Source organism: Molothrus aeneus, chromosome 16, assembly GCF_037042795.1.
Source record: "Molothrus aeneus isolate 106 chromosome 16, BPBGC_Maene_1.0, whole genome shotgun sequence".
Lineage (NCBI taxonomy): Eukaryota > Metazoa > Chordata > Aves > Passeriformes > Icteridae > Molothrus > Molothrus aeneus.
The window spans coordinates 9,798,675-9,822,127 of NC_089661.1; the positions used below are offsets into that span (position 1 = coordinate 9,798,675).

The following is a 23,453-nucleotide window of genomic DNA, read 5'->3' on the forward strand; positions in this document are numbered from 1 at the left end:
AATCTGATGGTAATTAACAGTTTTATGTTCATTCCCAAATTTTTTTTGTCCTTTTCCTCTTTGGATTTGCTTCACCCTCTGGGTACTTTAAAATAGAGTCTGATGAGTCTCAGTCATTACCTCTCTGAAGCTCCATGTGGAATTTTAATTGTGTGTGCTCTTCAGGCTGTGACAGAAAGGAGCCATCAGGGAGACTTTTCATACACATTTACTTTTGTCCATCTCCGCTCAGATATTTTGAAAAATACTTTTATTAAATACATATTTGGTAGGTTTGAAAGCTATCAAAGAAGGTTTGCTGGAAGTTAACTACTGAGGAGCCCTCCAAGGATGGAGCTGGGAGCACACATTATTCATGCAGGACAGAGCCAGAGGCAGAACCAGGATCCTTACTGACCCTTGGAGGTCAGCCATGCTTGGCAATTGAACAATTTAATTGCATTATGTATTTTTGAAAGAAAGCTGCTAGATTCCTTCTATGCAGACAGCTTTTGCATAGACTAATAGTCTGTCCCAGTGCCACTGAGTAGATGGTAATTAGATTACTAACATGTACTTAAAGTTTTAAATAATAGGGAAATGTCTGCTCTAGGTTTGGCTCCAGTCCCTGGCAGCAGATTTGATGAACACCTATCAAGTGTTGTAAGTGCATGGGCAGACTGTGCAACCATTACTGGGAAGAGATTCCTGCTGTAATAAGCTTATCTCTATGCTCAAAGCCCTAATCACCTTCTTGTTGACAACAGAGAACTTCAGTTTTACTCACAGGGGTATAAGAACCTGATTACTTATCTCTGCAGACCAAACCAACCCAAATAAAACCACCCTTTCATTTTGGAGAGCAAGGTGAGTGAACTGTTTGATGGAAAAAGTCAGTGGAGCAGTGTTTACTGAAGTCCAAAGCAGCAAACCCAAATGCTTTCTTATGTCAGGAGATACCATGTACAGTTAAATTCAACCAACAAAATTCTGCAAATGGTGTGGAATCACAGGAGTGTTTTAGGCGAAGACAGATGTATTTTTACAATGAAATTTTGTGTGTTATTCATAGTTTCACTTTGAGCTTCTTCAGAACTCCTATAAAGCTGGTGACAAAGGAAAATTTCTCACCCTGATACGAGTGTAGGTGATAAAAGGATCTGGTCCACCATCAATGACATACATTCCTTCTTTTTTCAAAAATTTTAATTTCTTCACTTGCAAATCTGATTTTTGACAGCAACAAGTATCTGATGTCCTGAATCTCCCTCCTTAGCTGGATTTCTTGAAGGAGGAGTTTTAATTAAAATTGGCAAAATGTAATTTTACATTGAAAGAAGGACTCCTTAATAAATCTTATTTGTGGCCCTTTACTTCTGCTTCAGAAAATGGTTTCCAGGATCCACACAAACCCTGCAGCAATGGACTTGAGAAATAATTCTTGGAATAAATTGTGAATTTTTTCATCTTTTAGCCCAAAGGATTCCATCTGGTTGAAACCATGTAGTTATACCATAACTGCCCCCTTGAGGCTTCACCAATGAGGCTAAAAACTCTGCCACTTTCACCTATGTGCATAATATATTACAAAAGCCACAGAAAGCAATGCCTTGATATGCTTGCAGCTTATTCAGGCATAGCACTCAGAGGTGTTATTGATGCAATTTTTACCAGGGACCTACTAGGACTGGCTGGATTATTGAAATATACCTTAAAGAAGAAAAATAATTAAAAATTTTAGGTGATTTGAAGTTAAATGTAGTGACTTCACTATAAAGAACCTTTACTGCTTCAGAAATATCCTGTGCAGCTAAATTGACTATAAACAAAAGTGTGTTTGAATGTTGAGTTGAACTTATTTTAGCCTTGTTGGTGCCTCATGCATTTGCTTTCCAGAAATATCCTACACATTTCTAAATGGTAATGTCCACCAAAAAAATCATGGCATAACCATTATTAGCACAGCAATGGTCTCCATAAGATACAGCATCCACATGGAAGATTTGGTATTGTAAATTTTGTCCCATCAACAAGAAACATATCTTTGAAGAATTGAGTTCGAGGTGTCAAACTTGCAATGCTAAAAACATGGGGGAAAATTCTAAAAATGAATAAGTCAGTGGGGATGAGGAGAGTGGGCAGATAACTGATACTGCATGACACCAGTGAATGGTCAGGAAGAAAGAAATCACATGTAGAGCATGAATTCTGTATAAGACTTGTGTGTAGAAGAGTTAACAAATTAATGGAAGCGTAAAAGGACATCAGCTACACATGGAGAACTGTTCTCCAGAAAGCTCATGTGCAAATATATGTCCCCTTAATGTGCTTTATAATGGCCTTCAAATAGCAGCACCCCCTGTTAAAATGGGACTGGGTACCCCACACTGGCTGTGCAAGGTGCTGTGTGTGCTGCCAGGAGCACCCCCCTCAGCAGCTGCATTAATGGCACCCAGTGGATTAATTAACTCTGCTGTGAGTGTGGAACGTTCTGACAGCTCAGTGATGCACCTTGGATACATCAGCTTGTGTTCTGCAAAGTGGAGTATTCCAAAATCATTCTCTCATGTTTGATTTTTAAGTAGTGCTTGAATTTTTAAACTTCTCTCAACAAAAGCTTTCAGATACTCCAGGCTAGCTTCAGAAAAATCAGGGACCTTTTCTCTAGCCCAGCTGAGCTTGGAGCTACCCTGCCTTCCTTAGGTTGTGTGTTTAGGTTCATTAAACATCTGCTGAGAACTGTGTATAATAAATTGAGTTATAGTGCTTCTGAATGAACAGCAGTAGGTAAATAAACCATGTCATGAGCTCTCACCAAGAGGCATTAGCCATGATTTTCATTTGGGCACAAGGATTGCTGACTGGCCTTAGGAGGCAGCTCTGCCCTGGAGCTGGTGACTTATGACAGGCTAACTCAGGGGCCTGTGCTCACCTGAGTGCTCCCTGCCTTGAATGAGTACAGTCCAGAGATAAATGCACCTCCCATTTTACACAGTGCCTCTGGGCTTAAGTATCCTATGTGGCCCTATCCATGATTTAAAAAAAAATAGAAAACAAACACCTGCAATAATGAAAACTATGCCTCAGGAGAACAGAGTTGATGAGAGGGTACACACTGAAATTTGATCTGTAATATTTCCTCTATGTTACTAAATGTCTTCTAAAATCTGCCCAACCTTCTAAGGCACAGAGGCCTTTGCTGTAGATAAAAGGTCTTGATGGTGGTTGCTTTTTAAGTGGTTCTTAGTGGGATAATCTGCTTGTCATAATCTGGAGCCCTCTGGTTGCTGCTCAGCACTCCTTTGTATCCAGCTCCCACTTACTACAAGGATCAATCCTTTTATTGAAGAGTCCCAGAGCTGCAGTCAGCAATGGTATTTTCATGAAAGTTTTACCTTTACTGAAACTGGAGGGAAATTGTGGAGTAAATCTGATATGTAATGAACCTCATTCACACAAGCACTCTGCCTTTTCCACAGCCGTGCTTCCACTTGTTCTCATTTGGTTTTACTGTGTCTTTATAGATCCCAGGCATTCAGAGCTTGTATCAAATCCCTTCAGGGAAAAAAGAAAAAAAATCAATTACTGATAAGTTATTCCACACTTGAACATAACAGAAATATTACAGAAATATTACAACCTCTAACAATAGTTAGATTTTTAATCATGAGAAGATCTTTAGTTTTCCCAGCAATTGGTTTGATCATTGTTGCATTGTAGCTTGGCAAATGGAGAACAGGTCTGGTGACTGAGCCCAAAGCAGTGTTTTATAAAGCACAATTCTGAGTGGGGCTTGCACAATGAAAATTGAGTCAGACAAAGTTTTAAAAATATTCCCTTTACTTCTCCCTTTTTTTTTAGAATGTTCCCTTCAGGGGCATTCATTCATATACAGTTTTGTGTAAGCATAACACAACAACACTACAAATTAAATGTGGATGCAAATTAGTAAATATTATTTTGCAGAAAAAAAAAATGTTTTTCATTTATGCATAAATTGGGAATGAGATTCCAAAATCTCCTGGTTTTAAGAATCTCACTCATCTCTCCACAGCATGGTGATGGGAGATCAAGCCAGACCCATCTGTAACACTGCTGTGCCTGGTGCCTTTGACTTCCCAGCTCAAACAGCCTCCTACTCTTTTACCAGTGCTCTGACTGAGCCTGGGCTTTGGCGCAATACCCAGCATCAGATTTGAACTCACACTTCTGGATTTGCAGCATTTCCTTGAGCAGCTCTGACACTGAGCCTGTTATCAGATCAAACAACGGAAAAGAAATTCCTTGGCTTATTTGGCTGCGGTGGCTCAGTGGCTCAGTACTGAGTTATTTGCCATTGGTCCAGACTAACACAGAACTGTACATCAGCTCCTGTGTGCTGAATGACTTTCAGTCATAAGTTTTGGAAGGTATCTGGGTGAAGTCATGTTACAAGCTAAGGTGATTCTCTCACTTTTATCCTTACAATTTTCACAGTCTATGAAATATTACTGTATTCCCATAGTCACAAATAAAAAACATTTTGGTGTATGATTAATGATTTTCAGAGTTAGGAAAAAATAGCTGACTAAGTCCCTTAGCATTGTACAACCTGACTGGATTTTTGATGTACAGACATCTCATTATTTTGAAATGTAAGTACTCTACTTTATCTTTGCATCTCGTTACCACTTACATTTTGGATAATTTTATGAGAGCTTAGATTTCACTAATCCTCAGTTCTTTTTAATAATTTCATTTAGAAGGGCTTTAGCTTTATAAGAACTGCTGAGAAAATGATCTTTAGCTAAACCTGTGAAGTGCAAAAATCATCTGTCAAAGCAGATGTACAACATTTCCACTGTTAATATCTCTTTGGCCTTTAATCCTATTTTTCTGGTTTGTGTGGGCACCGACAGTTAAGTTTCAATCAAACCTGGACAAATAGGATTTTTTCCTGCCCTACAGTCGGCTAGTCAGACAGCCAGTGATTTTTTTCACACTGTTCAGAGACTCATTAGACCTTTGTTCAGACTGGCTAAGGCACAGCCAGGATGTAGAACCTGCTCTTTCATAGTCCACAATATTTTTCACAGGCTGAAGATTAAGGTTTTATAGGCAATATATTTTCCATTTTATTTGAAAATTTAATCTATGTAATTTGCAACTGCAAAATTTTGACATGCCTTAGAGGACGAAAACATTGAAATGGGCTCTGTTTCACAAATGAATTAATTTAATGCCATTCAGTTAATGATACCTGAAATGTTGCTAAGCACTTAAATGCAAAGGACTGAAAATTTTAACACTGCATTATTACTATTTCAGTGTATGTTTTCTAATGAATGCCCATTGGTCTGCAAAGAAAGAAATTTAGTTTGTGACGTCATTTCCTGATGGCATCTTGTGTAAAAGATACTGTGAAAACCAATTAAATGTAAAATTACCAGTGAATTTAGATATTAGATAATAGAAAGGTAGATAGGAATAACATCATTACAGTACTCAGTACTTGTATTTAATGTCAGTGGGGAGTTAGTTAAGTACTGTAAAACACACAGAAAATGGCCAATCACTTCTCCAAAGGTCTTGTCACCTCAAATGATGAAAAAATAACAGATTAAACCAAAATGGAGCTGGGCAAGTGGCAGGAGGGGAAAGGTAAATCTGTTATGAGCATTAAAATCAAATAACATTATTAAGATCTACTTCACTTAAAATATGATTGCAGCCTTGCAAAATAGAGTTAGTACAGTGACAGGTAAATGCATCAGTGACAATAAAAATGTACAATTTTTTTGGCTGGTTAACTCTTCTCACACTCAAGTACCTCTTAGTGCAAATAACCTTTCCCGAGCCAGGGGATGAAATACCCCTCACAGGTCAATAGTGGAGCTGCTCTTGGAGCCCCAAATCTTCACAATCTCACTTTATCTGCTGTAAATGAATTAATTTCCAGATTCACTATCAAATCTGGCCCCAGGTGTTTAGTCTGAAGCATGGTGCAGCATCCTTTGCTGAAGTTATATAACCCTCTATTTTGTAATCTTCCTGTGTCAGTCTTCTTCCATCTGTGCACATTCTAGTTTCTTGCAAAACCTACCTCCACAGACAAATGACTTTTTTTTTTCCCCTCAGCCTACCAGAACTTTTTGGATCTTCTCCATGTATCATTACTTTGTCACACTCATTAGAACTTGAAATGAAACCTATTGAGGTGACTTAACATCATCTCAGAACACCTGGTGCTTTGGCATTTCACGTGTCGTGTGGGTCATGACATAATAGCATTTCTAATTGTCAGTCACAGAGCAAGGGACAGAAATAGGGAGTGGGGAGGGGAAATCCCTGGTGGGAGAGCTCAAGGTTATCACTCTGCTCCTGGCAGAACTGAGAAACAAAATCACCCACATGAAAGGCTGGGCTACTTCTATAGTAATGTTCTGTAATGGAAAGGCACAGAAAGATGTTCTGCCTTTTGTCCTGGATTTCTGATCTCTTGTATTTTTTTCTCTCTTCCTTTGTCACAAGGTGGGTACATTACATTCTATTCTGTGGATTCTAGCTCTAAGAAGGGTGTATTTCTGTATTAAAAAATACAGTTAGTGTACCCTATGTCTGTGAGTGTGTGTGAGCATCTTGCACACACATGTAGAGATATGAATGACTGGTACAAACATATATTTTTGTTTTATATAACCGTGTAATGGAAAGAAAAAAGACATCTCTAACAACACAGTGACAGTGATTGGTCTAGGGACACAATTTCCCAGCCAGCTACAGGGAAACCATTCACCTGCTACTGGACTTTAAAGTTTGCAGAACTGGAAAGATTTCAAAGGACTGCCTTAAGCTATTGCCTCTAGAAACCCCCCAAAGCATGGGCTGTAATAATTATCCACTCTGCAGTATTTGGAGGTGTAACAGGAGGCACTGAGACACCTGCAAGGGAGTGAATAGTTCCAGCTCCTGCTCTGAGAGCAATATTCCATGTGGGAAGTGGTGCTAATGGAGTCTGCAGAGAGGAAATGCTCTCATGTGCCACACAAACAAGTGTGATATGAGGGCTTTTCACAGTGGCCTCTCACTCTTCAAAAACACCAGATCTAACTGGACTTAGAATTTTGAAAAGTGAGCAAAAAATATCCAGATCTGAACATGTAAAAGCATTTGATACATTGCAATATAGTTTGTATGTATGCAGACTTTAGCCAAATTCTGTGGTTTGTCTGGCTCTTGGAGTTGGACAAAATTCACACAATTTCAGGGAGATGTGCATTAATAATAACCAAGTAATAAAAGTGAAGCTCTCAGGGTTTGCTCTCCCCGTAAGTAACCTATTCCACTTCTCAGATGTGTTTCTAAACCTGACATTTTGGGCTAAATGTCTGCAGGGTACAGGAAGGGAATAGGTGCTGCAGAGGCTGCCCTGCTGTGGTGCTGGTTGCTGAGCAGTGTCAGGGTGACAGGCAGCTTGTGTGCACTGCCACAAAGGCTCCTGTCCTGGCCTTCAGCCACCAGCAGCAGGTGGGAGTGCTGGAGACACTAAGCTCTCTTTTAAGTACCTGATGTGCTTTCAAAGTTCCTGCAGTGAAGCTCTCTGACAAAGTTCATTTTTTTCTGTGAGTTTTGTTGTCCTTCTGCTAGGAGGAAGATCATACAAATTAATGATTCTCAGAAAAGTGATGTGTCATTTAACTGATCTAGAGAAATCCTGAATTTATTCAGATCAATGGAAAAAATCCCATTGGCTTAAAAGGAAATACATTTTTCATTTATGATTTTCACAGACCAGCCTAGAATATGGAAAGAAAAAAGGAGAATGTCTCTTAATAGTTGTTTCTTCTAATATTCTGTTTTAAATATAAAAACACTGTAAAATGGGAATATAAAGAACTCCTAAAGTGTGTTAAAAAAATCCTCATGCTGCAATACTCCTGGATGCTGTGACTTTTAATTTCTCCAGGCAAACCAGAGTTTCATATATTTTCCTGTAACTGGTTAACTGCCTCTCTTCCTCCTACATTTCCTGGTACTAACATTTGCCAGGTACCAAGTTTCTGGGAACATGGTTAAAAATGTTGGAGTTCACTTTTGTGGCACACCTCTAATCAGTAGCTGGGGGACTTTTATGCAGTCAGAAGTAAATATTAAAGAATAAATACAGAGTCAGATCATATCTGATTGCTTCAGCAAACAAATTAAGAAATTACAGAAAAAATTGCATAATTTCAGGCTTCATTGCTGGTGAACAGTAGTATAGGTAATAGAGTAAATAGCTAAACTTGTGATGGAAGAAGTGGACTGATACATTTTGACAGTGATCCATACTTAAGGAATTACACAAATGAAATATTTAGTTTTTCACCTAAGATGTAAATGGCAGCCCAAGTAGAATTTTCTTAGAAAAAAAAATGGAATAAATAAATTAATGTAACCTAGCTGATACAAACACTGCTCTGATACAAATAATAAGCATTGAGTCCCATTGTGATGCACAGACATACAGGAATAGACAAATTTTGCCTGGTGTGAGTTTATAATCTGAGAAATGCTAAGGAGATGTAGAGAAATTTGCAAAATTGGAGAGCTGGCACTTTTGAAAATTTCTTTAGCCAGTTAAATGCTTAACTCCCATTACAGTAAGAGCTGAATTTCTAAGTCACCTATAAAAAGGACCTAAACCTGTATCTGTAGGTCTAGCTTAAGTCAGGCCTTTCAGATATTTTAGGTGAATAATTCACAGAAGATATCTGGATAATAATGAGTGGAAAACACCTGAAGTATTAAAAAAAAAAAGCCAATCTTTTATCTAAAGTCACTTGTACACTGCCTTTCATGTGCTTAAGCTACACCTTAAAAAGGAGGCACAGTCTCCTAATTTATTCAGAAGTTTTTGCAAAATTGTGTTAGTGACAGTGGCCAGACAGATGTGTGTTAACAAAGATCTGTGTCAGATCCCCTGAATTCCAGACCTTCCATCCTAAACACAAACCCTTTATATTATTGAGAATCCCAGTGCATTTTACACAGACACTGAAGTTCTGGTGTTAGACACTCCAGTTAGGCATCAAAGACAAATAGCAGCTAGCATACAAGAGCTGCTTCCAAAGAGAATAAAGCCCTTTTGAAGGCAATAGAAACTGTCAAAGTTAAATTAAAAATTAAAAATCCATTCTGTGGGCTGCTGACACACTAGGCTGCCTGACAGCCACAGAGCCAGAAGTTTCAAAAACCTCTCAAATGCAACTGTAAGGTGCCTGTGCTCTCTGTGCTTCCCCCTCTAACCCAATCCACTTTTATCCTACAGTGAAATATCATCACAGTGCCTATGAACTGATCATTTTGGTCATAAGGAAAAAACCCCATTTTTATTTTAAAATATATCGAGTGATCAAGTATTCAGCTAGCTTATGCTTTAGTATGTGATGTATTGATGTAAAAATGATAGACTTTTTCGGAATTTTAATGATTTATTATTTATGATAATGTACTGCTGCATGCCAGTCTCTCAGAATGAAGATTTATATGGCCTTCAACATGAAAAAAACACTGCCTACAGTCACAAGAAGTGTTTCAATAAATTATTACCTGTGTTAAATTTAGGCCTTAGAATCTGCAAGTAGGGTAAAGTGGGGTAATTAATGTTTTTTGGGTTCATAGAGTCATAGAATCATAGAATACCCTGGACTGGAAAGGACCCCAGGGGTGATTGAAGTCCAGCTCCTGGCCCTGCACAGGACAGCCCTCACCGTCCCCTAAACCCCACCTGGCCCTCATGGCTTTGTGCAAATGCTCCTTGAGCTCTGCCAGGCTGCTGCTGTGACCATTGCCCTGGGAGCCTGTTCCAGTGCCAAACACCTTCTGGGGGAAATTTTTTTCCTAATATCCAGCCTGCCCCTCCCCTGATCCTGCTCCAGCCATTGCCTTGGGTCCTGTCCCTGGCCACAGGGAGCAGAGGTTGGAGCTGCCCCTCGGGAGGGTGCTGGAGACCACACTGGGGCATCCCCCAAGTCTTCTCCAGGCTGAACAGAGCAAGGGTGCTCAGCAGTTCCTCATACAACCTCCCCTGCAGGCCCTTCCCCATCCTCCAGGCCTCCTTTGGACACTCCTATTGGTTTCATGTCTTTTTTATATTGTGGTGCCCAAAAATGCACACAGGACTGGAGGTGAGGCCACACCAGAGCAGGGCAGGGCAATCACCTCCCTTTATTCTGAAAGCACTGAAGCACCCTAGCAAAATATTAAGGATATTAAGAAGCACAAGGGATAATACCTGTCTTTCCATGTGTCCTCCACATTTATACCCCGTTGTGTGGTAACTGACGTTTCTGAGTGTCTTTATTGGGATTCTTTCCTGTTTTACTGACCTCCCCTGTCAAGAAGAAACAGTAGAGTAATAAAGGACAATACTTTTGTTGTCATGAGCAATTTACCATCATATACCTTACAGAACTCAGAAAGTCAGATGTTTATTGCTTGCTGCTGCTTGTGTTAACTCCTCAGCTTGTCTGAATAAGAGATCTTGACAAAAATCTATCTATAATTAAGCAAAACCTTCAAGCTATACATTGCCTGAATTTAAAAGGATGCAAAGCCTTTATCACTGTCATGGATTCAGTCAAAACCTGTTTGGGATCAGCTCTGAATTGTAAAGTGGGTTGTAAAATCAAGATCAGGAGTTTGAAGTTTATTTTGAAGTAATGTGAGGTTATTTGCCCAGGATGCCATCATAATTCATATTATAAAGGGTAGAATCAAGCTGTATAAAAGCAATTGACTACTGTTTTCCTACAGGCTAAATCCAACATTTTACAATTATTTTATTACTTTTTTCATACCACTTCACATGAAATCTGGGAGAAATGAGCTGAAATGCAATACAGATGGGACTGATTAATCTTACATGCAGAGCAATAATTCTGGTACATTATTCTGTGTAAGCTTTAATATTTCCTTGACCTGTGTGGACTGGAAAGAGCCCATGTTGACAGGTGAGATGTTCCTGGTGTGCTTGCATGGTGCTCCTCACTGCAGCACCCAGAATTTTAATGAGCCAGGTGATGAAGACACTGAAGACAGGATGTGCTGTTGATTCTGATGGGAGTTAAATGTCTGCCCAGGCTTTAGTCAGAGCCTCTGCACTCGAGTGGGTACATTTCATTCATCCAGGAAGCAGCACAGTCTCCTGAGACCAGGTTTCCAGACAAAGGGAGCTCAGACAGAAATCGGAGCTTTGGTTGCATTTTGAACTCTGCGTGCCCCCGGTGTGCTCTCCCCTGAATGAGCAATGGGAGCTGCATCTCAGCCATGTGGCTGAGCAGTGCCTTTGACTCGTGTGACTCTGAACAGGACATTGCTAGAAGGCTTGAACAAATAAACTGGACTCCATGAAACCACCAGATTTAACTGTCCCTGTGGTTGGTACACACTCCTGAAAACTTGTTAATTCATTATGTTACAAAGCAATTCTCGTGCTGATTGAAAAAAAAAAAAAAGCTAAAATTATTTTCAATTACATATTCTTTATTCCTATTATTTTTTATTTTAAAAGTTATGTATTTCCTAGTAGGAGCTACTTATCCTATGGTAAAATGTTTCATCTCCATATACCAACTTTCTAAAAATCTGTAGTTCTACTCAAAGATTAGGGAGTCCTAAGAGCAGCCTCTGCTGATGCATAAGGAAATTGTTTCTCAGTTTTTCTAGTCGAGTATGAGTTTTTATTGTATATCCACAAGAAGTTTGTAAGAACTGTTCAGTGTTTTTATGTCACTTGGAAAACATAAAAGCTTCACAGATAATACATTTAAAGTAACTGAATAAGAGGATAAGCATTAAAAACATTGGATGCCACAAACAATATAGCTGAAACCACAATGGTCTTATGGTCCAAAAATAGAATTATGGTTCTCTAATGAGTAAGATGTCCGTGTCTCTTTCCCCTCCATAATCAATGTGAATAGTGATGCACAGCTTGAACCGCTCCCGTTTTTCTGACGGCATTATTCTGTAGCTCAAAGAGCCGCCCCAGGCCGGCCCCAGGCTGCCGGGGGGAAGGAACAGGGACAGGGACAGTCCCTTTGCTCCGCACTGCTCGGATCACCCCGAGACGCTGGGTCCGCTCAGTACCAGACAAGGCGGAGCGGGTTCGGCAGGGAGCACAGAGGTGGACGGAGCCGAGCGTGGATTATCGCGGAGCGTGCTGCGGGGACAAGGGCCAAGGGGTGTCACAGACACACGGCGGGAGCGTCAGCCTGGGGACGGGCGATGGAGCGGCCCCGCCGCGGGTCCCGCTCCGGGAGCGCTCCCGACCCCGCGCCCGCCCGGCCCCGGCCCGGCTGACGTCACACAGCTCGCAGCCAACCAGCGCGCGCGGCGCGAGTCGGGCCCCGCCCCCCGCGCCCTCGCTGTCCATAAAAGCCGCGGCCGGCGGCGGGCGTGGGACCGGCGTGAGGGGAGCGGGACGGGACGGACCCGACGGGGCGGCGGGACCCGCTCCTGGCACCGCGGCTCGGCCCCGGCCGCCCCGCCGAGCGGGCGCTCCGCTCGCCAGCCGGGATGCTGCTCGTGGCCACCGGGCTCCTGCTCGCCGTAGCTGCGGGCGGGCGGGGGTCGCCGGCCGCGGAGCAGGAGAGCCCGCCGGGCAGCCGCTTCGTGTGCACCTCGCTGCCGCTGGACGCCGCCGGCGCGGGCTGCCCGCTGCCCCCCGTGCCCATGCAGGGCGGCGCGCTGCCCCCCGAGGAGGAGCTGAAAGCCACGGTGCTGCAGCTGCGGGAGACCGTCCTGCAGCAGAAGGAGACCATCGGGAGCCAGCGGGAGGCCATCCGGGAGCTCACCGGGAAGCTGAGCCGCTGCGAGGGTGCCGACGGCAAGTCCGCCGCGGGGACGTGGAAGAACGAGGTGGGCAAGGGCAAGGACACGATGGGCGACCTGCCGCGGGACCCGGCGCTGGTCATCGAGCAGCTGAGCCGCACCATGCAGACCCTGAAGGACCGCCTGGAGAGCCTGGAGGTAGGGCCGGAGCCGCTTCACGTCCAGCGGGCACTTTGGGCACGAGTGGTGCCCTAAATCCGTGTGGAGATGGCTCCAAACTGGCCCAGCCCGCGGGCGAGAGGCTCGGTTTGGCTTGTCGTGGTCTCGTGGTTATTTATCTCCTCTCTTTAATAGTAAATACCTAAGGGGCTGCTCTTGAATGTGTGCTCCCACTGCGTGGGGGGAGATTATGGTTTCCCGGCTTGTCACCAGCTTAGTTTCTGTATTAATAATGTGTAAATCTCCCTTTCTGGGGATGTGACTTCATGTGGTTTGAGGTACAAAGCTGACGTCTTGGGCAGTAAGACCACGGCATATGGTGCTGAACAGAGCAGTGGTAATGAGGAGATTGTGTTGGGCAGATGGTGCAGATAAGATGATGCACTCAGGGCTGACACAGAATGAAAAGAACCCGACTCTGTGCGCCCCTGAACAGAAAGGGGATTTGGTCCAAGCCCACCGATAAGTGATTTCCATGAGCCCTTGGACAGTGCCCATGGTTTGAGTGCTGCTCATGCAAGTGTCTCGTAGAGAGGATTCTCACAGGATTTGTGCTGGTGTTTTGCTTTTCACACCCCGAAAGCCTCACATGCGTGCTCCTGCTGTCCTCCAGTCAGTGCTGATGTGAGGATGGCGAGTAACTTCCGAAGGGCTGTTCTGTGAGTGCTGCTTTGCAAGTGCAGTTTTGAATGAGCTGATAGTATTCATTCCCTCCTTTTACCACTATTGCTGTCGTTCTGAAGCATTCTTTTTAGCGTTGTAGAAGAGAAACTCCTCTAGAATAACATGGTAGGTGGAAATGTTGTTTCTTTAGTATCGTTAAAGATACGAGTGCTATTTGAGAGTGTGAGGTGCCTCTTTTTTCAGTTCGAATAAGAATACTTTCACTTGTTAGTACTTAGATTGATTTAAGGAATGTCTTACTGTGGCAAATCTGCTTTCAAAGTAGCTTAATTTTTAATCTAAAATGAAGTGATAGTTTTTCTGTTTACTTACATTGGCCATGTCACTAACAGTAAGTAAAGCAAAAATTGACCAATATGCCACATGTATCTGTACTAAAAGAATTACATCAGACCTGCTCCCTACATTGATTTTATTGAACTTAAATGTATGAAAACTCTTTCATATTAAGTGCTAGAAGCCACTAACAAAAGTGCCCTTTACTTTCAGGACCTTTTTAGCTACAGTGCTGATACAAGCACTGACCATGACAAATGCTAAAAAGCAATACCTCTTCTATACTTGCTGGAGAGCTCCATGATCTTACTTCCCCGCTTTGAGCCGGGAGCATACCTGCATTGCCCAGTTTCTGTGCCAGGAATGACAATGTTTCCCCGCCTTGTTTTGCCCCGAAGCACCAGCTCCGAGCCAACGTGTCGTACGCAGCGCTGCCCGGTGACCTGCGGGAGATGCTGCAGCGCCGGCTCGGGGACCTGGAGCGGCAGCTCCTCAGCAAGGTGGCCGAGCTGGAGGATGAGAAATCTCTGCTGCACAACGAGACCTCAGCCCACCGGCAGAAGACAGAGACAGCCCTGAATGCATTGCTAGAAAGAGTGTCTGAACTGGAGAAAGGTAATTGCTTGGAATCAAAGTGCTTCTCCATCCTGATTAATTTTGTTCACTCCTTCCTTCCAGAGCAGTAGACTAAATGTGAGCCTTGAGGGAAAGACACTGAGGTACTGGACTAAATAGTAGGTGACAGTGCAAATACTTGGATTCTCCCTTTTCTTTTATCTCAGGCTTCTTGCTTGACAGGCACTTGCCTGGCTTTGGCTTCCTGTCTCTTAATTTGGGGTGTGTGGGTGGCTAGGATGAAACTCTTAGTGTTTGTGGGATGGAAAGATCTGTAAGGAGGCAAGTGGAGGTAGGAATAAGTATGGCATGGGTGTAAATAGCTACATAATGTCAAGCATACATCTGAGTAGAGCTGCCTTTATTTGGACTGGGAGTCATATGGGCTAAATTTAATTAGCACAACTACCTTTGATGTAATGAATGGCATTTTAGACCAGCTTTGTTTCCTGCTGCTTTGGAAGTACTGATGGTGCCCTTTCCTTTTGTTACTGGTTATGACTTTGGGTAACTGCAGCTACTTGAATTATGCTCTATTCTAAGCTTACAGCCTTCAGAGTTTACAGTAGATTACACATGGCCCACTGGGGATACTCTCATAATCCTAGTCATTCATTCTGATTCTTGCCTTAATTATTACTGAGACCTCTCTGCTTGAGTGGAATCTGTTTATTTGAATTAAAAATGTCTGTAAGCACAGAACTCTTTCTGCATTGGCTGTATACATGCACAGAGTGGACTGTAGAGGGCTGGAGTTGCAGTAGATCTCCCTGCCCAATCCTTAAGTGATTTTCCAAGGTGAATAACTCTCTGCTTAAAAGCAGCTTAATGGACAAGCCTTCCAAATGGTGCAAACATGCATATCTCATGAGTTTAGAAATGCAGCCTAATGGACTTGTGTGTAATACTGTATCTATTCTTCTAAAAAGAGTGAAGGAGGGGAGAAGAGAAGGAGGAAGATGATTTTCTACTGGCTCTGTCTTTTAGTATTTCCTGAGACCCAAGATAAAGCCCAGCCTGCAACTAAAGTTATGGAGAATTAGTGGCCTGTTAATGTCTTATGAGTCAAGTATAGATAGTCCTTGTCTCTGAAAGATGTGACTCATATCAGAAGGAGAGAGTGGTGGGAGAACAAGAATGTGTAATTCAGCTAGGCTAAAAATAACCTGTTCCCACCTTTATTTTTTGTGTGGGGAGTGAGGGCTGTCTTAAGTCTCTGGGGAAGTGAAGAATTTGGGACAAGAACCAAGATACAGCCTTGCTTTTACTTGTGTAATTTGCTATTACTGTACAGCTTAGCTCTTCTGGTTCCTCTGTCAAATCAAAGTGAGGGTAATAATGATGAAAGAACTTTTTTTTTGTATTTTAAATACAGACAATAATTGATCTGGTCTCATTTGAAAATAGTATTTCTGTTGTGCTTTTATTTAAAATGCAGTATTGTTTAGCAATTCTTCTCTACAACTAACTAAAGTGTCATTAGCTCCTCATTGTCCTGAGACTAAATAGAAAAAAACAACTTTATGAGGTAACACTGTAAGCCTTGGATTTTATTTGTAGTTGGGACAGCTGTTTTAGTTACCAGTGGGGCAGAAGAGTTTAAATTTCTACACCTGTTGTGGTCCCCAAAGTTTTCTGTTAATTTTTTCAGTGGTTGTCTCCATTGACAGCAGAAGAGGATGCAGCAGAAAAAGCAGGAGGTATAATCCTGCAAATAGTGGTGGACTGGACTTCAGTGTGACTCCCAGCTTTGCTGGAGGAACAAACAGTTCATTTACTACATCTAAACTTATTTTCCCTATCTCTGAAAGGGATTAACAATATTTATTGCCCATCTAGCCCAAAAATGATTGCTCTTTTCAAGAGGGATGTTTCTGTTTTTCCCATGGGAGATTGGTTGTAGCAGCCTAATGGAGGCTGTTCAGTATTATCCCTAAGACCCTGGTGTTTATTTGCTTACCATTCAGAACATTTCAGGTCTCTAAGGTTCCTCATGACAGATTCAAGCCAAAGAGAAGCTTTTTCTTCTCCCACCCCCTCATTCTGTGAAAAATGCAGCCAAAACACTTCAGTTGCTTTTGAGAAGGGGAAATGAGAGAAAGCCAATGATTTAAGAAATGCATATGAGAATTGTGACAATCTTTTGTGACAACAGCTTTTCATTTGGACTGGGGTGTGAAGTTTGGCAAGAGGATTGAATTTGTTTCAGGAATGTGAGCAAAGGAAATGAGGGAGACTCAGAAGAACAGGCTGCTAAAAAGTGGAGGGTGACCTTACTACAGAACTGTGGGGTTCAATTTGTGGCACAATGTGGGATTTATTTCTTAATACTGCTAGAAAATTACTTATGAGCATCTAAATCAACTATATGATAGAGTATTGCAACTTCATAAAGTTTTGGTCTTTAGGGTTCTCAATTTTGTAAGCATGTCTAAAATATCTCACTGGGTTTTACCACTTTTTTAGAAAAACCTAAGTAATAATTTCTGCTTTTATAGTAAATCAAGTGGCTAATCTTCCTATAGTTCATAGCTTGATATTGCATTTTTAATTCAGATCACTTTGAACTTTTCAGATCTTGTCCTGTTCAGTTGATGGGGCAGAAATCAGTTCTGCTGAATGTAGCTACTTTCTGGACTATGTCAGTGTAGTCTTATTTCAGATTTGCTGCTCAAAATGTGTTAATGTGTGTTAGCCTGAGATCTTAACACAGAGATACTGCTTGTGTAGCAGGAGCAGGGAAGAAATCCTGGTTGTGAAGCACTGTGATGCTTTAATAATGAGCATAGCAGAGAATCCATTTTACTGACAGTAAATGTCTTCAACCAGTTTGAATTGTTTGAAATAGGGAGGCCTCCAGCCATGAACTAGGCAATGAAGGAGATTGTCTACCATCTATTCTTTTGCTCTAAATGAGCAGAAATAAACAAAATAATTATCACAATGTGGATAAAACCTATTTGCATTTTTGTGTGCAGCAAAATCAACATTCAGTAAACACTACTTCAATATACTTTTTTTTCCTGTATCTCTAAAGTAATAAAAGCCAGAAATTCTCAATACCAATTGTGTCTTAGCCTGAATTATCAATGCCTTGTTTTGCTCACTGTTAAGGTTTTTCTGCTCCATGTGATTCTAGGTAACAGTGCATTTAAGTCACCTGATGAGTTCAAGGTCTCCCTGCCTCTCCGCACCAATTACCTGTATGGGAAGATCAAGAAGACCCTGCCAGAGCTCTATGCTTTCACTGTGTGCTTGTGGCTGAGGTCAAGTGCTTCTCCTGGCATTGGCACTCCATTCTCATATGCTGTTCCTGGGCAAGCCAATGAAATTGTCCTCATAGAATGGGGGAATAATCCAATTGAACTGCTAATTAATGATAAGGTGAGATTTGATGAGCTCTTTGTTCTCAGTGTAACCAGAACAGGGCCTGACCCCTTCCCTCCCTCTGAGAGAAGCCTTTGAGGTGCTGCTGTCTGCTTCTCTGCTGTCCACTTGCTGATTGCAAGTCCATAAAAGCACTTGAAACAGAAATGAAATTGTTCAGATATTTGTGTGTTGAGACCAAGCAACTTGACATTACATATGCACACGCTTATGTTGTCTGAAGTTACAAGCAGGTCTTGGCTTCTTGGGTTTTTTTGTTTTTTTATGAAACACAAGCAAAATTTGAAGCCACAGCATTGTAAGACCTGTGAGTTCTAAGCCAGTTGCAGTATCTCTATCTTTCTAATTGTAGAAGTTACAAATGTTAAATGAGTTTTGCAGAAGACAGAAAGCAAAAGGCTCTCCACATAATGGTCTGGTTTTGTTATGCTCAGTGACTGAACATCAGTTTAAATACAATTTTTCAGACTTCAGATACAGCTGCTTCATACCATTGATGGTTTCTGACAAGCTTGAAGAAAACATTGAAACTTGTCATTAAACCAGTATCCTTTCTCCCCACCTTCAGTTAGGTTTCCTGGTAGCTCACTGCTCTCTGAGGGATCAGGTGTTTGCTACACAACTCAGGTGGTTCATCTTGTGGCTGATTATGGACTTTTAACAGTCCTATCATCCTCCCAGATCAATAACCAATTATTTTTAATGGTTTGTGGAAGAGAAGCAAACTTGAGTCTCCTTATGTCTGTAATATCAATATTCTGTGAGGCTTTTATTTCTTCCACATCACAGCTGCTCCATAGCCCACTGCACTTGTGTCTTGATGTTGACCTGAGAAGGTTTTCAGATCAGACTCCTAAAGGAGCAGAATTCCTCCTTCTTGTGAGGCCTAGGGAACAGTTCCCACAAGTTTTCCTGGTAGCAGACAGATCCATTTGTTAAAGTTGTTGCTGCAGATGGTGCTGGCAAACCCCAGATTTTGAGAGGAACTTAACATGAGCACTGGATGGAATCTCACTAAGCACTGAGATTTAACAACAAATGCCACAGATGAATGTGCAGGATGGGGTTGGTCTCTTCTCCCAAGTAACAGGCAACAGAAAAAGAGGAAATGGCCCCAGGTTGTGCCAGGGGAAGTTCTAATTGGATATGAGGAGAATTTTTTTCCCTGAGAGGGTGGCAAAGCACTGGAACAGGCTGCACAGGGCAGAGGTGGAGTCACCATCCCTGCAGGTGTAGATGTGGCCTTGGCAGTGCTGGGTGATCTTGGAGGGATGTTCCAACCTAAATAATTTTATGATTCTGTGGAGTCCTACAAAGCAGGATGTGGACTAACTCTTGCCTCTATAAAGTTTTTGCTTTTGAGGACACAGTAAATACTGTTCCTCTTTACTTGTTTGGCTTGAACTGCTAAATTTGGGTTGCTACATGCATTTTTCTGGTGTTTGTAGGTTGCTCAACTCCCTCTCTTCATCAGTGATGGAAAATGGCATCATATCTGCATAACATGGACAACCAGAGATGGAATGTGGGAAGCTTTTCAGGATGGAGAGAAGCTTGGCACTGGGGAGAATCTTGCTCCTTGGCATCCAATTAAACCTGGAGGTGTCTTGATCCTGGGTCAGGAACAGGTGAGTGAATGACAGGGTGTTCCAGGGTTAAACAAAATCAAAACTTCCCAAACAAACAAAAGCTGTGAGAATTTCTCTGTTAAACACTTGGTCCTGTTGTATACACAGCATCAGGAAGACTGGAACAAGGCAACAAATAATGAAATCACACATTGGTATATTTGTTTCACTTATTAAATATTCAGAATATTCATGTTGGGGTTAAGAATAAGTAATTTTAGAATATTGAAAAAAAACCCAGAGGATTTTGAAGCTTGTCTTTCTAGTTAACATCTCATAAGTCATGAATTGTGTGGCTCCTGGCTTCACATTATTTCCCTACTTACATCATACATTTACTAAAAAAAGCAAATATTGTAACAAGTAGCAGGAAATAGCCTTTCTTCAGGATTCCCAGGTTCACAGTTGGAGCAATGAAAAATTAGTTGTGTGTGTATATTGATTTTAGTAGATACTTATCCATGGCAGAAGTGACAGAATGGCAAGTTCAGTATCCTAATGCACTCTGCAGAGCTCACTGCTGAGTGTCTGCAGCTTTGCTTTATCTCTGCCTGCACTGTGCTGGCTTCTGTCCTGTGCTATCAGTTCCAAGTCAGTGGAATGACTGGATTCACTCAAAAATGAGTGATTTCTGTCCTTGGGTAGTGAGTAGAGCAAGAAAACACTTCTAGGCTTATGCAGTGGCAGTTTGAATCACTCATTTAGAGCCAGACAAAGCCTGGGTATTTGGATCCAAAGATCACATCTCCCAGTGCCTGCAGACAATTGGGCAAGGGCTGCAGTTATGGTTTAATCCATGGCCATAAAGCTTTCAGGGCAACCTTACCCATCCCTGCAGCTCTTGCTGGGGTTCTCCTGTGCTAAGCTTGCACAGTGGCTCTCAAATGAGCCTCAAAGTTTAAAGCTGCCTTCCTGCTCTGCTGCTCGAGGGCAAGGTTGGTTCTGTGCAGCCTTTTTGTGGTGGTTTGCAGTCACCACTGTTTGCCCTCAGCTGCTGTGCCACAATTCAGGTTGGAGCTTGTCACTGAATGCCTTGTTCAATGTAGCCCTTGTGAAAACTCGAATTTGTTCACCTCTGTGACCAAACTCTGCACCCCTCTCTAGCAGTGGGGCTGGGTGAGGAGGGACTTCAAGTTTGAAAAGGTTATTTTGGTGTTTTCTTCATCTAATCCTAACTCTCATGTGCCTAAAGGACACAGTAGGAGGAAGATTTGATGCAACTCAAGCCTTTGTTGGGGAGATGAGCCAGTTCAATATATGGGACAGGGTCTTAAGAGCTGAAGACATCATGAATATTGCCAACTGCTCCATCAACATGCCTGGCAACATCATCCCCTGGGTAGATAACAACGTGGATGTGTTTGGAGGTGCTACTAAATGGCCTGTGGAGACGTGTGAGGAGCGTCTGCTTGACTTGTAGCTGTGATCACTTCCCATCCAAGTGCCCCCTTTAGTAGGACAATCTTCTGTGCAATCTAAAGCACTTATTTTTCTCCTTGCCCTTCCCCAGTCTTAACTTCTTGATAGAATAAAAAAAAAACCTGAGTAAACTGCCTCAATGCAAAGATAGCTGCTAGTTTGGGGCATTGAGCCTGGCTATGAAAGGAGCACTTCTTGACCAGAGCAGCCCTTGCTTTCTTATGGCCTGATCCAAAAATGTGCTTTGGCCTGCAGAACCCTTTTGGTTGGGCCTGAGCTTAGACCATCAGCTCTTCTGCAGGGAGGGAGAACAGTGTGCACACTTCACTCTCATGGTCCTGAGAATGTGCAGTGCTGACAGCACCAGGAGTAACAGACTAAATGTGAACCCTTCCTTCCAGTCTATTGTCTCCTCCTCAAAATAAAGCCATTCTTTTTTTAGCCCTTTTTTAAAATAAAAATCACTTAATCCTTACACTGCAGTGGTTATGGTGCAGCTATGGGTAGAGCAGAACAGCCACTGTCTGAGTGCAAGGCTTTTGCTTCTTAATTTGCAGATTAAAAATCCTTATTTTATGATCAAGCGGTGACGTATTGGAGACACATTGTACCAGTTCAATTTGGAGAAAGGGCTGTTGAATCAGCACAGCTCCATTGGGGCAGAGGTGCTTCAGGTGAGGTTCTGTCCCAAAGCCTGTCCTTTGCTAGCCAGGATCCCAGCATAGGTGGGTGGATCAAAGATTGTACTTGTATTTTCTGTAGGCTGAATGTCCTGAATTCCTAGTGACCTGGCTTGTACACTTTTCTCTATTGTTTCTCTTGCTTCAGTCAATGTCTTTATTTTTTTAAATATACAAGCTGTGATTAAGTGAATTTCCATTTTGTTTTGCTTTGAAAGGCCTTTTTATGAGCAAGTGCCAAAGTTCAGTTTCTGCTTGCTGAGAGTTGGTATCTATTTTTCCAGCATAAAAGTCTTCTGCACTGGTTTATATGTTATTATAATGGTCCTATGTAATATGAAAATGTGCTGCTTTTTCAATTCTTGTTGACTGTCTCTTCTGTAAGCACTGGGCTGACTACTCTATTTTTCTATCATTTTCTCTCAATATTTTGCAAACAATGTTGCTGTTTCCTTGGCGTTGATGTGAATTCTTGGTTTGTGGCTCGCAGATAGCAAATGCACTGTACTGGGAAAGAGTTAATACTTTTGTTATTTAAAAGAAAAAGGATTTAAAGGGGGGGAGGGGAAATTTATAAAGCTAAATATCATATTTTATTTTTCATATGTTTGAATTGTAAGAATAATATGGTGACAGTCCCATTTGTAGGGTAAAGTTACATATTTCCATGAATATGTAGTATGCTGTTCTTAAAAGAAAATTCTTATAATGAACTTTTAATTAAAATGCACTGTAAAATGAGTCTCTTAATTCTTTTATAGCCACACAAGACACTGAATATTCTCTTTCATAGCTTCTGTGAGTTCACCCACTGTCTCTCTATACTGGTAGAAGGACAGTCTTGTAAGAAGTTTTCTTTATTCCCTAAATGTGTCAAATTTATTTCTTAAATGCCTCAAGTGTTCCTGTCATGATTGGCTTTAAAATAAACACCCACACCCTCCATCCTCAGCCTACAGCAGTGCTTTCCCTGCCCCAAGGAAAAAACAAACACAAAACTCACTTCATGTCAAAAGAATTTGTGTTGTGAGGTGAGGAAAAGTGCAAAATTCTCATCTCCCATGGGCTGGTGCCCAGAAGAGGCATCAGCCCTGCAGTCAATGCACCTTTATTTATCTGTTTTTTCAAAAGAGGCTGGAGGGGCTGAGCTGTGGGGTTTTACATATTTCACTCTTTTCTTAAGAGGGGCAACAGTGAAACTGTCTTGGAGGCTCTGCTGAATGTCCTGGAGCCCGTGTGGGTGGTGGGATCTGCTTTTTATTGAACACCACCACCAGGGTTTGAGTTCAGTGCTTGGGTGAGGGAGGGCCTTACACATCTCTTGGCCACGTTGCTCTTTATTCAGAGTTATTTAAACACTCACAGCCTTTAGCCACATGCCCCTGAGTAAGGAGCCCCACCCCCATGGGAAGGTGTTAATGGTGGGGGCTGTACTTTGTTGGGTTGGGTTGGTTTTTACTCATTAAATAGTTCAGATGGGAGGGATTCTGGGGGAAGGTTTTGGTTTGTTGGGGTTTTTGAAGACACTGACTCTTCAGGAAAAGCCAAAGGTAAATATTTCATTGAGAAAGGGTTTCTTTCATTATTTTTTAATACCTATACATGTATATACATGCATACATATTATTCTTTCTTTTGTGCAGTAGTGCTTTTTCATTAAGAAGAAAAGATGTGTTGATTATTGTACCTTTATCTGTTATTCTGCTGCTCCACATCCTGGGAGTCACATGTTTTATATGAATATATAAGCAGATGGCAAAACAGGAGTAAA

At 41.9% G+C, this 23,453-nt stretch overlaps 1 protein-coding gene across 1 annotated transcript; it reads left to right on the forward strand.

The window, feature by feature from the left end:
* The first annotated feature begins 12,486 nt into the window (after positions 1-12,486).
* On the forward strand, positions 12,487-22,423 carry NPTX2 (neuronal pentraxin 2). Its single transcript, XM_066561043.1, has 5 exons — positions 12,487-12,972; positions 14,352-14,568; positions 17,708-17,952; positions 19,404-19,583; positions 20,776-22,423. The coding sequence occupies exons 1-5, from the start codon at positions 12,520-12,522 to the stop codon at positions 21,001-21,003; spliced, it is 1,323 nt and encodes a 440-aa protein (XP_066417140.1). The 5' UTR covers positions 12,487-12,519; the 3' UTR covers positions 21,004-22,423.
* The last annotated feature ends 1,030 nt before the right edge of the window (positions 22,424-23,453 follow it).

Bases quoted from the DNA above. Each gene is read 5' to 3' on its own strand.
- NPTX2 (XM_066561043.1), top strand. From the start codon at position 12,520: ATGCTGCTCGTGGCCACCGGGCTCCTGCTCGCCGTAGCTGCGGGCGGG. The intron at 14,569-17,707 runs GTAATTGCTTGG...ATGTGATTCTAG, and splicing joins AGTGTCTGAACTGGAGAAAG to GTAACAGTGCATTTAAGTCA. The intron at 19,584-20,775 runs GTGAGTGAATGA...ATGTGCCTAAAG, and splicing joins TGATCCTGGGTCAGGAACAG to GACACAGTAGGAGGAAGATT.